This window comes from Gavia stellata, chromosome 2, assembly GCF_030936135.1.
Source record: "Gavia stellata isolate bGavSte3 chromosome 2, bGavSte3.hap2, whole genome shotgun sequence".
In the NCBI taxonomy this organism is placed as follows: domain Eukaryota; kingdom Metazoa; phylum Chordata; class Aves; order Gaviiformes; family Gaviidae; genus Gavia; species Gavia stellata.
The window spans coordinates 16,865,139-16,883,123 of NC_082595.1; the positions used below are offsets into that span (position 1 = coordinate 16,865,139).

Consider the following 17,985-nt stretch of genomic DNA (forward strand, 5'->3'; position numbering starts at 1 on the left):
ATAGACCTTTGCTGTGAGCCACTATGGCCATTCTTATTTTATGGATTTTTTAAATTATTATTCTCTATGGCCAAATATATTGACTGTGCTGCTTACAACTGCCTTCCTGAGATGTTCTGTTCCAGCTCCATTGCCCCTCCTACTTGGTATTTCTAAGTCTCAGATAACTTCCTTCTAGCCAAAATCCTATTTATGTTCCAGCCTTACCCCTTTTGTTGTTTTTTTTTTTTAATTTTTTATTTGGGATTTTTAGGTACTATGAGAAAAAAAGAAGTGTATTTCTGCTTTATCTTTACTAAGTCTTTTAAATCATTAATAAATCATCTTGATTTTAAAGATGAACTCTTTAGAGCTATCCAGTTCAACTGCTTCTGAAACATGCTTTTTAACACAGGCGTATATGCTAAGAAAAGATTAAATTTACACTGATTTTTTTTTAATTGCTTGGTTTGTCTTTCTTAGTCATTTAAATTTACAAGTATTTATCACACAATTTTACCAAAACGCCCTTATCTTTCTTGTTCACCAAGAAATACCTTTAAATGATAAAATCCTGTGGCTTGTGGACATTATGTAAATGATACATTTGTAACAGGAGACTGTGTTAGCTGTACAACAGAAAGCTAGCCATTTAGTTTAAGAGATCTCATACGCTATATGTGGAGTATTTGTATTGTTAAAGATGAGAAAAAGGGGGTAGTCCTTGTGATTAGCTGAATTATTACTGAATCAGAAGTTTCTGTTATTTACTGCCATGAAGGTCAACAGTTTTGATCTGTGATGCCTTTGTCACAGAATAAAAGTTTAAAAGTGTCAGCTGTAGTTTCAGACAGCCATGGGATTTCAGGTCCCAAACATGTGAGTATCAAATACAGCATCACAGTTTATACTCTATCCTCCATTAAATGCTTTAGGATTTAATGAAATCACATGCAGTATCTGGTGTAACAGCACAGCTTGTTCTTATGGATTTATGTGCTAGAGAGAAGCAAACAATTATACTATCAGTGAATTATCTACCATTAGTTTGTCTAGAAGTCTCTTCACAAGCTGTTCTTTTCACTCTTGCTTGTTGCAATAATAAATTTTTTTTATGTCTGACATTACTTTCTTTTTATGTGGTTTATGAACAAAAAAACTCAGAACAAATCTTGCAAGGTTATCAGTTCTTTCTTTGCTTAGCCTGTAGTTCAGTTTTATCTTTTCCCAGAAAGATCAAACTTGTTGAGACTAGTTTGTTAATTCCCAGATGTAGCACAGCCTAATCCCTGAGGTTTGTGCAGGAATGTGCTAGTTCTCCATTCCTTAATTCTTCTAATGAAAAATAAATGTATCCAATGTCATCTTAGTGAAAACCAATGGTTGTTCCTTTCAGTCATCTGTAAGTGTTGAAAAAGAGACAACGCTATACAAGATGAGCTCTTTGGAATACTTACCATTTTTTTCCCACGTATTTGTGTGATTCCTTGCTGCAGTATGGCTCTAGGCAGAACCACAATGTCAATACAGTTCATGTGTTGTTTTTCTTATTTAGTGTGTGCATGCAATTACACAGCCCTGCAGGTTAGGAACCAAAATATATTGCATGTCAGCAATTTAAATGTTTTGAAGAACAGCTGCTTCTCCATTCAAAGAATACTTCAGGAGCAGGAAAACTCCTAAACAGTTACAGCAAATGATTTAGTTTGTCAAGCTATTTTGAATGCAAAACTGGGAACTGCTTTCTCCCTAATGTAAAATGGGTATCAGACTTCTGATCTAAATAAGCAAGGCCTAGCAAAGCTAACAGAATACATTGGGGCTTCAGTGGTAGAAAGCAGTACAACTAAACATGTTAATTACTAATTTTGTTAAATAAAGCTGCAAGATGTATAAAAATAATACAGAAAAATATATACTATCCTATTTATGATACTGTTTCCTTTTAAGTGTTATTGTCTATTACTAGAGGCTAGATAATTTTTGGAAGAAATATTAATAATGGAAATTCTTGTTAGTATGTCCAAAATCAAGGCACCCTATTGACTTTTACAAGATTCAGAGAATATCAAGTTTGTAAAACTATATCTGGAGTCTTGGATTAGGACATTGAAGATACTGCTTATTAATATAGAAAGATTAATACTAGGGATAGTATTTCTTAAGAAAAAATAATTGATATCTCTAGTAGTCAAAAAAAAAGTCCTTTAGAATTAAAATATTTCAGAACATCTTTTGAATTTGCTTTTTCTGTTTTAAGTAATGGAAAGCTACTATTGCTCTATTACATAGAAGTTGCCAGCAATTTACAGTATATTTTAATTCCAACTTTGTTCTAAACCTTATTTTATCAGTTGGTTGGAAACTATGAAATATCCCATACTTAGTCTAAAATGAAAGATGTTACTTTTGGGAGGGGAGGAAATAGCCTCAAGCCAACTCGTTTCAATCAGTTTTTAATTATTCTAGCACGATAAGTATTTCTGCCTGTATGTATGTAAAAATTTTATAATTTGAAACAACTGGAACTAGCTTGGTTTGTGGCCTGATCTTGCAATTGCTTATACACCAAATCTGTCTCACTACTTCATTGGGACTGTTCACATGTGGTAGAATTAATGAGACTGAGTTCTTGTTCTGTCATTCTCAAAGAAATCTCCTAAGGGATAAGCCAAGTTTGTAGCCAACCGTCTTACTGTGTTTAAATATTTAAAATTAAAAATATTTTAAATTATCATACGTAGGTTTAGATGGGTTAGCCTTAAAACTGGCACAGCTTCCCTATTCTTACTTATTATTCTGTTCCAGCAGTATCTGGCAACATTTGCAAAGTTGTTATTGTGCTAGGTGCACAAAAAGCAGTCCAGATGATGGACTGCTCCCCAAAGAATTAACACTTCTTGTTATTTCACCAGTTTATATTTGCTGAGGATCATAGGATCATAGAAGTTAGGAACAGACCTCTGGAGATCTTTAGTCCAACACCCTGGCAAACCATGGCCAGTTTAGGTCAGATAGCTCACAGCTTTGTCCAGTCAAGTTTTGAATCTCCGAGGATGGAGATTGCACGACCTCTGGGTACCTGTTCCACTGCTTCATCACCCTCATGGTGAAAAAGCTTGTCCTAGTACTGGAATTTCCCATGTTCCAGCTTGTGCGTGTTGTCTCTAGCCCTATCCCTGTGCACCTTCAAGGAGAGCCTGGCTCCACCTTCTGTATACCCATTAAATTGCTGTAGACAGCAATTGCATCTCCCCTTTGCCTTGTCTTCTTAAGGCTGAACGAACCCACTTCTCCCAGCCTCTTCTTGTATGTCCTGGTCTCTAGCCCCCTGACTGTCTTGGTGGCCTTCCACTGGATTCGTTGTAGTATGTCAGTGTCTTAACTTGTGCCAGGGATCCCAAAACTAGATATCACGCTGCAGATTTGGTCTTGCAAATGCCAAGCAGAGGATCCAGAACATCTCCCTGAAAGTGGCTGTGTAAGCCATAGGCTGCCCCAAATGCACCATAGGCTGCCCAAAACACACCATAGCTAGGAACACTTGGCAAAAGTTCATATCTTAGTTTCATTCTCACTTTTAGCCAGTGTAAACTAGTGCTGCTGTGGAAAGAAGTTACTATTGTTTTGGGTTGGCTTTTGGGGGTTGTGTGGGATTGGGGGTGGTGTTAATTTTAACACAGGTCTGCCTTGCAGTCCAATTTGTTTCCTGGCCGTGTAAATGGCTGTGTGGGCTCAAGAGAATGGGCCATGTGGACAGGAGTGGGAGGGAAAAAAACAGGACCATTTTTTTTCTGTAGCAGTGCTGGTTTGTGTCAACTTACTGTGGCTAGAGTCCACAGTCTAAAGAGACATGGAGGGTTAACTAAGATTAGTGAGGATTATGGCCAAGAACCTTCGTATCAGTTAAATTAAAAGCTTCAGTTAAATTTCTCTTCCACTTCTGTAAACAAAATTAAGAAAATTCTGTGTAGATTAATTATATAATATCCGTCATAAGTTTATTCTGACAGCAGTTTTGTGGAATGTCCTCTTACTTTAATAGGTCCGTTTAACTGAGGAGTTTTATGAGACTAGCTGCAGAAAAATAAAATTCTTAATTCGCTGCTCTTTTGTACAGTACTATGGCAAATGTCCACATTGGGCTTTTAGTATTGTTATTTAATTTTTTCTTTACATAACCATTAGTTATTTCCTTCAATTGTACCACAGTTTGTTTTTTAAATAAGATTCTACTGAAGGGAGGAACTTAAAAACTCACCACAGTATTTAACATCAGTTGACATTTACCGCAATCTCTAATTATTGGCACAGAATCTGTCTGGCTTCTGCTGCTTTTATGGTTCTTCCAGCTTGTTCCAGTGTTTTTTAGTTTTACCATCCTGCTGTAGATGAGTTAGATTGTAGTGGTTTCAAGCAGTTGAAGATCTACTTTTATACAGACTCTGTCTGTTCAAAATAATTTTGTTTATTGGTATAAGCAGTGTAAAGATGAAAAGAAAGATTTCTGCAAAACCTTTCACATATCAGTCCCAGGACAATTCTTTCACAACCCAAGCAAAAAATCCTGTTGACTTGGGACACAGCAATCACAAAGAGGGGTACAACATTAATGCTAAGCATACAGCATGTGCATTTCATTAGGAAGACTATTATATTTAAGTACTTCATTTACCTTGCTCATGATCTTACAGAAGTGTAAATACCAGGTAAATAAATCCAAATTAGATTTACTGTTTCTCTACCAAAACCAAATCCATTTCATCCTGGAGACTTTACAATATACGTAGAATGTTTGGAATTATTGCCCGTCATGAAGTACATTGGAAATTCAGTTAGCCAGTTTCATTCAAGGATTTGTGTTAATCCGTTTTTACTCTTGTAACATGATGTGCTAGTGTTCTGAATACAGGAATGCATAGATTCTGTTCCAGATATCTTAAAATTCATGATGAGACACAGACTTTTTAGATGCTTGAATATTAGAATAGAGTGTGTATACATATTTTAATACTATTTATTATCTATCCTTAGTTTCTCCAAAGCCATTATTGGTGTATTGACTCCTTGCAAGCCTTGCAAGAAGACACATTCAAAAGGTTTTGTGAGACACTTTTTGAAACAAATTTTCTTATTTGAAAATACTTATACAACCTTTTAAAAACCGAAATAGCTTTAATTTGCTTAAATAGTTTGTACTGCAAGAGAAGTTTGAGCAGCATGGTGACATGCCAAAGAGAAAATTGGATAGGTTTAGTTGCCTTCTCATAATTTAAAGCTTACTATATTCTTGTCTGGGATCAGTGTGGTTAAAAAAAGTAGTTTTAAATTGCACGTATGTGTTAACCACACCTTGCCCCTGCAGTGCACAAGTTTCCCCACCAAGGCCTGCCACACCAGATTCTGCCTTGTAGCGATCGGATGAACAATGCTTGAAATCATTTGTGCATTTTTGTAAGTAGGGACTGCAGAACTTGGTCCTGTAAGTTTGAAAATTAAAACGAATGATACTATAAACCCTAGGGAGTGTGTTGGCATAATCGGGCCCTTCAGAGCCTAAGGGTGGCTTCCCTCTCCTGGGTCAGGCTGAAACAGAGGAAATGACAGTGGTGAGCAGCGGGCTCTGACTCACAGCTGGGGGCGGTTTACTTTGGGATGGCTGTAGTAGTTCCTGTCCCCAGCTGTCTGCCCTCCTTCTCTGTACTACAGGCATGGCCTGTGCTTTGTGGAGCAGTTGTTCAGTCACTGTAGTTTACAGTCCGTTATATCAAGAAGTATGTGCACTGAATTCAAATTTCAGTAATGCAGAGGAAGGTAGTTTGAAATATTTCAGCAGCGGTTTCCCAAGAAGCTGAGCTGCCCATGCAGCAGAGGTCAGGAAGTGTAGCTGGTGAATAGGTTCCAAAGTAAGTTTTCCACTGAAAATAAGCCCTACGAGTGTGGAAGCTATGCCCAGTTACTAGGCGGTTCTCTGAAAATACTTCAGACTGCTTTTTTCAGGATCCTGCAGCAGCCTTGTATTGCAAGATAAAGTAGGACTTCCCTCTTCTCAGGCAAGCAGGACAAGATTTAGTAAAGACACCAAAATGTAATATGCCTGTTTACTTAAATTGAATGCATACTGTATTATGCAGGAGTACTGCCTGCTAGACTGTTTCAGATAAAACACACTGTATTTTCTCCTCCCTTTCTTCCTGTTTCATTCTTGCTCTCTTCCCTGTCAAAAGAAAAAGAACATGACATTTGACAATGCTATGCCATCAAGAAAATGTATGAAGTGCTGAAAAGGATGCTTGATTCTGGAGTCTTCGTTGCAGATTTTTGGGAAACTTTGCTCTTAGTTGGGTGAAACTAGAAGAGATTAATTTTAAGAGCCAACTGGGAGAAGTTGACTTAAGGTCACCATCTGTTAGAAGAAGAGTTTATCTGTGTTTGTACAGAGCCAACACAGAAGAGTCTCAGTCTTGACAGAGGCCTATGGACATGGTCAAAAAACAAATATATAATAATCTTGTAATGGGGCTTTGCCCAAAGAGGGCTTCAGATAATGTTTAGGTATTCTTATCTAAAATATATACATTAAGGTAAACAGAGTGGTCAAAGTTGAGCAATTATTTTTTTTCCTTGAAGAGATTTTCCCTTGTGATTTCTCTGTAGCTGAACACTGAGAATTTAAAAAAGAATTTTAAAAGTTTCTCACTTAGTGGTAAATATCCCCCAACAATAGAGACTGAGTTACCATGTAACATTTTTTGCATTAGACCACAAAATGCTTTTGCTAGGGCTGTGTCATTGTGTCCATTTCACAGATGAAGAAACTGAGGCACGTGGGAGAAATGTGGTTTTACTAAGGGTTGCATGCCAGGCAAGTCGTAGAAGCTGGAACAGAACCCATGCCTCCTGCGTCTCTGCCTAGGCTGCTCTCCATTAGTCTGCTGTGCCTGAAGTACACACGGATTTCAAACAAGGAGCAAGACGTAGCTGAATATCAGCGTAGGAAGTGGTTTCATGATCATCATATAATACACATTTTAAAAAGATATTAAATACTGTTTTCAAATGCAACTGTTGTCCAAAAATGAATGCTGTCAGATTATGATTTTCATTTGCGTGGGTTATTTTCCAGGCAGAAATTTTAACGGGCATCCCAGTTGGCAACCTTGAAGATGCTGAAAAGGTGGGACACGTGCTGTTAGAAAGAGGGTGTAAGCTCGTAATTGTTACTCTTGGAGCAGAAGGCTGCATGATGATATCAGTAGAAGAACCCATTCCAAAGCACGTTCCTGCTGGGAAGGTCAGGGCTGTGGACACTACGGTACGTTTTTGTGGTTTAACTGTCTTGCTTTGGAAAAGACTGCTTAAGCACTAAGGGAAAGCAATGAGTAATCAGCCAAATCTTTGGGCACTAGCACAAAGGCTAATTTATGACGTGAAATTGATATCTTGCTTCCAGCCTCTCATATATTAAATGTCAGATCACTTGAGTTTTATAGTCTATATTGTAGATATGCTAGAATTATTATACATACTGATAGTATCTTCATGTTCCTCCTTTACTGAAGTCAGTACCTGTCTCTGACTGTAATGTGTGATGCCAGTGGCTTGAGCTGCAGTCCTGTTTTTTCACCTTTGCCCAGTCATATAATTCATCTGGTCCAGAACTCAAATGCTGTGGGAGAAAGGAGATACTACTGCCCTGACAGTCTGAAACGGAATGTTTGACTCTTCTGACACAAGCATGAATTGCTTAGCGAGTCTAGCATCTAAGGTGCATCAAAGACATAATTTTTACAGAATATAGTGGAAAACCACCAGAAAGTTCTTGCTGCTTCATGATGACTATTTTGTGATGATAGGTAAGGGATACTTGGTCAGAGGCATTTTAGTCTTTGAAATGAGGGTAGTTTTTTTACTTCCTGCTCAGAAATAAATGCAGAAAGCATATTCTTAACAGACCACTAAATACAATACCCCCAGCAAAAAATAAAAACAAGACAGGCAATAGTTAAGGTAGCATTGCTATGAAAACCTTACCACATTGCACATATGGGGCTATTTTGTGTTCCTAGTATTATCTGACATAAATCCAAAGTAATTCCAGTGGAGTTACTGAGAACAGAGCAGGTCACATTGTATGTACTAACTATACATTTAAATGCCTGTTATAATAACGTCATATTACATATGTTCTGTTACAATAGTTCATTAAAATCCTGGAGATTTTACCATCTGGTGCATTCCATATCTGAATTGCATTAATAATAACTAGTTCTTGTAGCATGTTTTTTATCCATGGACCTCATACTGCTTCGCAAAGAAGGAAAGCAACTGCTTAAAAGATGAGGAAACAGAAGCATAGGGGACTGAAATTACCTAGCTCAGTAGTATGCAGTGGCAGAGTTAGGAGTAAAGTCACTTCTAAAGCAGAAGTTCCCTCATAGATTTGGACTGTGATGTGCAGATACTGTGGAAAGCTTTGTTTCACTGTTAAATTTAATGCTTTTCAGTTTAACTATGAGACAGAGATACTTTGGCTTTGTTTTCCTCTTTTGCCCCTTTGTCATTTAGAAGTTTCACCTCAAGTTAGTGCTGATTTTGGAACGTCCTAAAGTGCTGGTTAAGGGAGGCATCATTGTACTGTACGGCGCATAAGGTACTTGGTAGGGGACTACAGACCCCTAACTGCCTCTGCCTGCTTTTAGCTCAGAAATAGAAGTACCAAGGGAGTGGAAGGCAGAGCTCCCACAGCTGCCCAGGAGCAGGATTTATTAGCTTGGGAGCAACACCTTGTGAACCTGATGGTACAGCTTCTTGCTCTGAGTTGGTAAATCCACTATTGCTATCAAAGCTTAGTGTTAGAGTTTTTCTCTACATCACACAGAAGTGATTAAGAAGAAACATGTGTGATCTGCTTCTTCAAAAGAAGCAGAAAATTGCTGCCAGATCGGCTATTGTTTGATATCTTAAGATATTTGCTGCTCCTGGAATAAAACAGCAATACTGAAACCACACACTGTGGCTGAAAAGTGCTTTTTATCTTGCCTAGCATTTCAGAGTTTCATGACTGAACTAATTTAATGCTCCTTTCTTCTTCTTTTTTTTTCTTTTTTAAATAAAAGCAATTTCTTTGAGTTTACTGAATCCTTGCCCTGCCTCCTTGTGGCCAACAGGTTATTGGCTTTCACATAGCAGAGGATTTTCACAGTTAATTTTGTTAATCTACTTAAATACCAGTGGGTTGTTTTCAGTAAAACAGCTGTGCTCGGTTTACTCTTGCAGACTGAATGAAAAAAGATGTGTTGGCCTTCCATCATAAAAGTCTTACAGTGCTTAGACTGATTATCACTTTGCCTGAAAGCAAGTGGTTTTAAAGCAACCCTTCCAAACACTAAGCAAAATAATGTCATCCTCAAGTAACCTGGATAGCTCTATTACTAAAATAAATACTAAACTTTCTAGTTATTCTCTTCAGATGCATGTCTGCAGTGGATCCTTCCCCAGGGGAATAAGCTGAAGCTGTAAGGTGGCTTAGCAAGTAGCCACCTATCCACGGAGTATTCAGAGCTGTTCATGTGCATGCTCTTAGCCTGCCGTTTAATACTAAACAAAACTTGCCACCTTAAACTGCCCTGACTTCAGCATCTTGAGGGACCAGGCAGTAATTTTTTAAGCTGTCATAATCCAATCACATCTGCTTATGTGCCTGTATCCATATTGACATTGTTTGGATCTGCAGAAGGTAAAGTTACTGCCAGACAGAGTTAAATGATGTGTATAACCCATCATAGGATTTGCAAAAGGTTACAGAGACCTTATGAAAACAGTCTGTATTAAAACAGAGTTTGCCATTTAGAGGATACATATATGAGACACAAAATAAGCTTCAAAGGCCTCTTTTGCTGTAGAAATTTTCCCATAGCTGCTACCAGTGCCCAGAGTCCTCTCTGCAGCAGTGCATCTTCAATACTGCCTACTGGTCATTTCTGTTGTCCACAGCAGTTTTGAAAATTTTTGACAAGAAAATACTTGGGTAGGTACAGCCACAAAGATTAAGAATTTGAGTTCCCTGTCCCAGGTAGTGTGGTGCCCATTCTCCATGTTCATAGGTTCATCAGAGAGACTAAGGGTTGACAGACTGTAGAGCCTGGCTCTTCTTCCTAGCCCTTGAGATAGTTAATCTAAGAGTTTATTGGCAGAACACTGGGAAAAGCTGGCTCCATCTCCTGCTCTGTGGTGGAACATGAATCTTCAAGATCGAAAATCTGGCATTTTTCACCCACAGTAAATTAATACTATAAAGGGGGAAAAAAAGCTTGTTGATTTCTTTTTTTTTGGCACTAATTATCTTAATGTGGGCTTTACTAATGTATGCAACGCTTCCCATGACTGTTAGCAGAGCTCTCCATACACAATCCAAAACATGTAGAGCACGAATAGTCGTTTAGAAGGAAGTTTTGCAAGACATGGTATTGTAAAGCTGAAACATCTGTTTCTCCTGTTATAGCTAAAGAGTGCAACAAGCTTTTGTTAAGAAGATAAACTTTCGCTTCATTTTCCTAGTTTCTGCTAGCTATTTTCTATATGCAAATTTTGAATAAAACCGAAAATAAGTGAATTATTGAAAAATCATCTTCAAATTTTCTGTATAAAAGAAAGAAATATCTGATTAAGCCCACTAGCCATATCAACTTCTACTTGAAGCAGATGTTGTACGTAAGAGACATTTGACACATAAAGAAGTAGTTATATGTAGATAATATAAGAAAGGTATACATTAAATTCTATTTTCATTACTTCAAATAGTTGCTTTTAAATCTTCTTGACTACGTGAAGTTAAATATATGCATTTACTTTTTTTTTGGAAGAAGGTATTTCCACATCAGGTGAAAGTAGTACATGAAGCTGCATTAAAATAGCTGTGAATGATAATTATATAATTCCATTTATATGACACTTCTTCAGTTGGTAGCAGAAGGTTTCACAAACCATTCACAAATTTGATAAGCACTTCATAGAAAACAATATCATATAGACACATTTTGCAGTTGCGTGTGTGTGAAGCAGTTTGCTGCTGAAGCAGAAGCACAGCTGAGGTGGAACACAGCAGCTGCTTGCAAACACATCTGCGGGACATGACCGAACACCATCAGGTCAAAATTGTACTTGAGGTGAAGTGGTTGGATGATCTGTATGATGAACCACACGATGATCCTGGATTGTGGCATCTGCTGCTGTAGTAGCTCTGAACATGCCATCCTGGCAGAGACATACGTGGTCTGATGACAGGGAAGGCCACAACGTCGCCCATATTGGAGAATGAAGCTCTGCTCTTTTTGCCCCTTCACTCCCGCCCTCCCCCTCTGCTTCTGACAATCATGCAATGTGTAATTTACAGCACTATTTACATCTATTTACATTTACTAATTATATTTCATCAAAACTGCCAAGGAAAATTTGTCAGAAGAATGTAATTACTCAAAGCTGGAATTTGGCCAGCAGTGAGATTATTTCCCTTCCATTTTGCAAAAAAGCACTATGGGATCTTACAGAGCTGAGCGCTTCAAGTGGCAGCTGGGGACCAAGTCGAGCCCCTGAGGTACAGCCAGACCTTGCCTAAGGCTTGGTTTGTGCAGATGGGCTTTGTGGAGGCAGTTGGGCTGTCTGCAGCTCCAAGTTACTTGGGGTCTGGGCTGTAGAGGATTGTCCATGCCAGACCTTGTGTGGAGGTGGGGCAGTCCAGTGGTTGGTAGCTACAGCAGGCTGGAACGTGTCTGCTGGCTCTGAGGCTGCACCCTGGGGCTTGGGACTTTGTGTTTTACTGTGGTTGCTCCTTGCAGTTGAAGGTGTGGTGTCCTGTCAATGCTTTGAATTGGAGGGTTGGCACAGGCAGAATCTCTCCTATGCAGAGGCATTAGTGGAAAATGGGAGCTGCCCCACTGCCACTCCCCCATTTCCAAGTTGCAGCATGGAGGTCTTTTTTGGCGGGGAAGTACTTAGGGTTAGTTTTTGTAACCCCTAGTTTGCTCCAGAGCCCACTTTGGATCAAGATGCTGAATAGCATCCATACATGCTTGCATCAGTTATGGTGACTTTCTAATTTCCATCCTATCTGGTCTTAAATACATAGTACAGATGCTCTGCTTAAGATTCTTCATCAGCTTCTACTTGACCTCTAGGTTTACACACGCCAATGTTGTGTGCGCAAAAGTCCTGCACTGGCACGCTCACAGGCATCTGCATATCTGGCTTAGGTGTGGATGTATTCTCTGTAACGGCAAATGGAGACACTTGGGCACACAATATTTAGATGAAAATTTGGAATCACTTTTCACAAGGGTGTCCCTAGTAATCACAGCAAGTCCATGGTCTTCCTTTTAAATCTCATGGAGAACGTATTAACTTCACAGTATTTCTAAGCACAACCATTAAATTTCCCACATCATTTCTTACATTACCAGCATTTTCCCTGTCTGACTGTGCTTTTTAGATACAGAGAGTATACAACCTGCTGAGGGAGGCTAAGGAGAACACAGGTTGAGGTGCCGTGCTTATAAACAGGAAATTTATTTATGAGACATGATAAAATTCAAAATTTAATCTGCTCAGTTATGCCTGCAATTTGACACGAGTGTATGATTTATTCTATATAGTCCTCCGTATGACATTCTCAGAGACGGATGATACATACCATTTGACATAAGCATAAATGTTACCATTATTTTTTCATGTCAGTTCTGCAAAATGAAGGCTCATTGCTACAATATGAATTTGTCATCAGATGTTTTGTGTTCAAATCCTATTAAGTTTCCCTCTGATTTCTTATTACAATATATTAGATCTGGCTCTTTTACTATGGGAGAGAATTAAAAAGGCTGTCTTTAAGCAATAGAGTGCTCACTAAGCAGCTTTGTATTGAACTGTGGAGATGTTACACAATCTTTATTTTAATAAAGCCTCATATAAGTGTATAGCTATATAATTTTATATCTGTCACAGTATTCAGGCCTGTGCAGAAATTGTGGTCTAAAGAAGACAGTGTGGTTTAGCGATTTGAACAAAGGACTGAGTAAGAGTTCCAGGGCTCTGCAAAAGACTTGCTGTAAATCCTTGGGAGAATTACTTGTCTTCTTTGTATCCCAATTTATCTATCCATAAATTGGAGCTGCTATTAATATATTGCATATAACCATGAGAAGTCTGTTAGAGATCAGAACAGAACCTGGGAGGCCTTTTTCCCAGGCTTGTCATACAACCTCAGGCCAGTTGTACTTCTTTGGGGGCTTTGCAAACTCATTGAATTCTTCTGCTTGAAGTTGAGAGGTCTTGTCTGTAAAAATACAGTTTACGCTAAAATTCTCTGACTTAGCTGTATCTTCTGGTTTGGAGGAAGCCTGAGCCACAGGAGTGAAGTGGACACTGAAATAAAGCCTTAGAATATAAATAAATCCAAAACAGTCCTCCTAATAACAGCAATTCTTTGTCTCCTGACTTTGTGGCCTAACGTCTGAGGCTCAAGGGGATATAAATACAACACTCTGTGCAATGACTAATTACTCAAAATTCTGTGCATCAGCAGAAGTGGGACTTGTGGTTGACTCTAATATTATCAAATGCCTTTGCTATTTAATAATCTTGTAGCCGTACATTATTTAGCATGCTGTTTGCACAAAGAACAGTGATTTTATTTCAGCTATCTCTCAACAAAGTAAAAATGCAGCTGCTAGTAAATGAAGCATTTGGCAGACAATGTGTCTGATGTACAGTTCTCTAAGTTGCTAAGAAGAGAAAAATGTTGTTGAATGTTTAACCTTTTCCTACCCAAGGATGTAGCAAGGAGTAAAGTGACCACAAAGGGCAAGGTCTTTTTCTTTTTCTCTTTCTCTTTTTCTTTTTCTTTTTCTTTTTCTTTTTCTCTTTCTTTTTCTTTTTCTTTTTCTTTTTCTTTTTCTTTTTCTTTTTCTTTTTCTTTTTCTCTTTCTCTTTCTTTTTCTTTTTCTCTTTCTTTTTCTTTTTTTCTTTTTCTTTTTCTTTTTCTTTTTCTTTTTCTTTTTCTTTTTCTTTTTCTTTTTCTTTTTCTTTTTCTTTTTCTTTTTCTTTTTCTTTTTCTCTTTCTTTTTCTCTTTCTTTTTCTCTTTCTTTTTCTCTTTCTTTTTCTTTTTTTCTTTGTCTCATCTTCCCTTTCTTTTTCAAGGAAGGAGAAAAAGTTACTATCGGGCAAACAGCTTATCTGTCAGTGGGGTTTATTCACACACCAACACAGGGTAATTATGCCCAGAACTCCCATTAACATCCCGCAAACCGACGGCATAATAGCTTCCTTTCTTTAACATGCAACCAAAATAGGTTAATAAATAAGTTTAGTTCCAGTCATAGCCCACTTTCTGTCTCAGCCTTCTGCATTCCCTCTTTTACAAATATGGAATCCATTGAATTTTGGAACAGAAAAACCATGAGGAATAAGTTAATCTGCCAGACACTCCAATCAGCAATCTGCACTGTAAATCTATTTAAAGCTGCATCTATTATGTTCTGAAGTTCAGCTGAACTGTGAAAGGGCACATGACTGAAATCACTGCATTTGAGTTGACTCACAGTTAAGTGTAGATGGGAATTGCTTGACTCTTCACAAGTTTCTGCTTCTGATTCAGGCCTCCTAATGACACTTCAGTTTTTGAAGGCTTGGTCAGTGGCCTAAGGATATACAGGTATCCAGTGAGGAGAGGAATTGCAAGAATTGCGTCCCTCTGCATTGGCAGTCATCTGAGAATAGGTGGAGCAAGCTGGATGCCCCTCTTTCCTCTTTGATAGCAGAAAGCTATATTATCCCCATTTTACAGATAGGTAAAATGGAACAAAAATGTTAGTGATTAAGTGCTCTGAAGCACTAGCTAAAAATGTCCTGCTCCAAGTTACATAGGGAGTTGTGGTGACGTAGCCAAAAATGAAGCACAGGCATATATTGTCCCATGCTACTCTCTTAACTTCTAGACAACATTGTCATGGAAGGAAACACTGTTTATCTGCCTAGTAACTGTCTATTTTAATCTGTAAGAGCAAACAATGTAAACAAAATGAGCAAACAGAAGCAGGCTTGTACAGAACAATTTGTAGCCTTGTTTTCCAGTGGAAGATTCCACAGACCACCCAGGCTTTGCTCTAGTCCTTTTCTCAACCACGGAGCATCTAATTAAATCCCTCTCCATTCCTGACTCTTAAGTGGAAGAGAGCCTACAGTCCTGTACAGTTTCTTTCCAGATGGAAATGCATAATTTAACAGAGATACAGCTGACAGGGAGAAGTGGGCCCAAAGCAGTATTAGCATTTGCCACAAATTGCATTAAATTACAAGGGGGTACTTAATGAAGATGTAGAATAAAAGGAAGATTAAAACCAATATTTAGTTTTCTAAGCCCCTTCTAAGATTGCAGAGTGCCAGGCAACAAAAAACTCATAGTAAAACTGAATTTCTGTCTGAGTTACTTTAGTGATACCTAGAATTGTTTGGTTTTGCTACACACCATCAGTATCAGGTCATGACATTTTGTCCCATTGTGTCCTACAGCTTTGTTTCGTGTACTTGTATACATATACGTAAAGTTGCTAAGCACCTGACAGTATTTACTACGTCGGTACTCCCAACACAGGTAAAGTACTATTATCACTGTTTTGTAGATGGGGAACAAAAGCACACATGGACTGGCTTGTCAGTAGCAAGTGAACCTGCTTCCCTTGATAAAACCATAACTACTTCTCTATGCTTCTCTTCAAAGAGAATTAGGACTGGAAGAAAAATTTTGTCAGGATATCAGCTGTCGTATTGTTAGAACTGGACATAGTTGTGGATGTCCACATAAATGAGTAAGTACATAGCAGTGCAGAGTTGCTTTGCATTGGATGCTTCTTGAAGAGGCTGTAAGGGGTTTATGGAAATGTGCTATGAGGACAGGTGCTTTGGCTCCACTACTGTCATACTGAGAAATATTCCAGTTTGGAAGTTAACCCACTTGATTGGTCTGGATAGAAAAAAGTGGGGATGCTGGCAGCATTTGTGCACCAACTGAAATGTTTTGTTTGGGGTCCAAAACACGTGAAGGATACAGCATCCAACACCTGAGCCTGAGATCACATTCTGATAAGGTCTAGGGAAACCAAGTTCAGAATTATCTTAAAGCTATCTTTGTGCCATCTCATTTCTGGGATGCTTTAGTAAATGAAACAATGGTATAATTTATACAGGTTGAGAGCAGAGGAGCAAAGTAGGAAGCAACCCTTTTATTGCTTCTCTTGGGCTAACTATGTCTTGCAATGCAAGTCCAAATCATTGCAGCAGAACATGCTGCATCCCTCATGTAGCTCACCCTGTGTTTGGAGCAGATATTGGGCTGCCAATGCACGCACACAAGATAGTGTCAGTTGTAATGGTGCATAGCTGTCTGGGATATCTGAGTTGCACAAAGGATGGAGAGGAAGGAAGACCAACTGTGTGCAGCCATCCTTTCTAATTAAATTCCTGCAGTTAAAAATAGCTGGTGGAAGCTGGCACTTCTGGCACATCCCAAGCGTCACCTTCCCAAGAATCTTTTTCTGGCCTGAGCTGTAGGAAGTTGAAAATGTGATCTGCTGTGTAATAGTGCAGCATATTCTTGGCCAAAGTCCTCATCATTTTTTACCTCTTGCATTTATGGTTAGCTTACAAATGTCATATGCCTCCTTTTCTTCTTTAAAATTAGTCTCTGCAGAACCAGGTATCATCCTGGCTATTGTGGAACGTAACCTACTCTTCTCAGTTTGTTCACATCAGTTCTGGCTATGGTGAGAAAGAAAGCAAACCTGGGTCCCAAGCCCCTTGCCTATTTAGTTACCCAGAAATGCCAATTGCAGTAATGTTGATATTGAACTAAGACCTGATTTCCCCCAGCAGAGTTTTCATTGCCACGCAATTTTGGTCACTACAGAAACCAGAAAGGTTTGCGTTGGATCAGTGATATTGCATAATTAGGTTTTCAAAAGAACAAGAACAGAGAAATGAGAATAGTGGGGAAATCAAGCTTCTTGCTTTTGCAAATTCTAACCACAGAAAATGCCAGAAGTTTTATTTCTTATCAAGAATAAAGGACTTAATCTTTAGTGGCCTGTCCCATGGACAGAATATATTTTATAGCTTCAAATAGACAAATGGAAGAAAGCTAAAACCGTAAGTTTTGGTGGTTGATGGCAGTAACCTATATGAATGTCTTTAATAGCCAGTTTGCAGTTGAGTGTAATGATTTTTCCGCTTTTCTCAGGGTTTTGTTTTGCGTCTGTGTGTGTAGAGGTGGACACACAGATATAAAACCAGCTGTCCTAGAACAACTCAGCTGTAGAAAAGCAAATTCCCGAATTCTGGCAGCAATGTTTGTTAACTGCCCAAATGGCTATAAGGAGTATTGGTTTTATTCATTTCAAAGCACAAATAGACACAGAAAAACAGGGAAAAGATAAGGAAAGTCTCTGCAAGCTCCTGCCTCATTGTTGGTGTCTGTGATTTTGCTACTGAAATCATTAAGCAGGCAGTATGTTTGTTGGAAAGATCCATTTTACAGGGAATCCAGCAGAGAATGTCTTTCTGCCAGAAGCGGTGCCTTGGTGCTCACCTACTGCTGAAGACCATGAGCGAGGTGCAGGAGTCCTGCTTTCTGCACGCCTGCCCCACAGGTTAAGGACAACAGAATGGGTGGGTAGCAGAGAACAATACTCTAGACGAGAGCAGCAGTTCTGGCTTGTAGGTCACATCTAGCTGAACTTAGGGAGAGGAGATACAACTCAAGTACTCATCAAAAAGATTAGACAAACTCACTCGGAAAAAAAAGCAGAGAGCTGGCAAGAGGACAATGCTAGAGTGAGCTCAGACAAAAAAAACTCCTGAAGTTTGGTGGTTTTTTTTTTCCCTCCAGGATATGTAGTTCAGAGGTAGGCGGGAGCAGTGGCCAGCCAACAAAGGCTAGATACTGTGGTTTTGAAAGAGGC

At 38.7% G+C, this 17,985-nt stretch overlaps 1 protein-coding gene across 2 annotated transcripts in view; it reads left to right on the forward strand.

Annotated features, from left to right (window-relative positions):
- Window positions 1-17,985, forward strand: part of RBKS (ribokinase) — a 71,549-nt gene that overhangs the window by 44,537 nt on the left and 9,027 nt on the right. For both annotated transcript variants that reach the window (XM_059835715.1, XM_059835716.1), the window contains one exon: window positions 7,106-7,294. In XM_059835715.1, coding sequence (XP_059691698.1) covers window positions 7,106-7,294 — 189 coding nt within the window. The remainder of the gene's footprint in view (window positions 1-7,105; window positions 7,295-17,985) is intronic.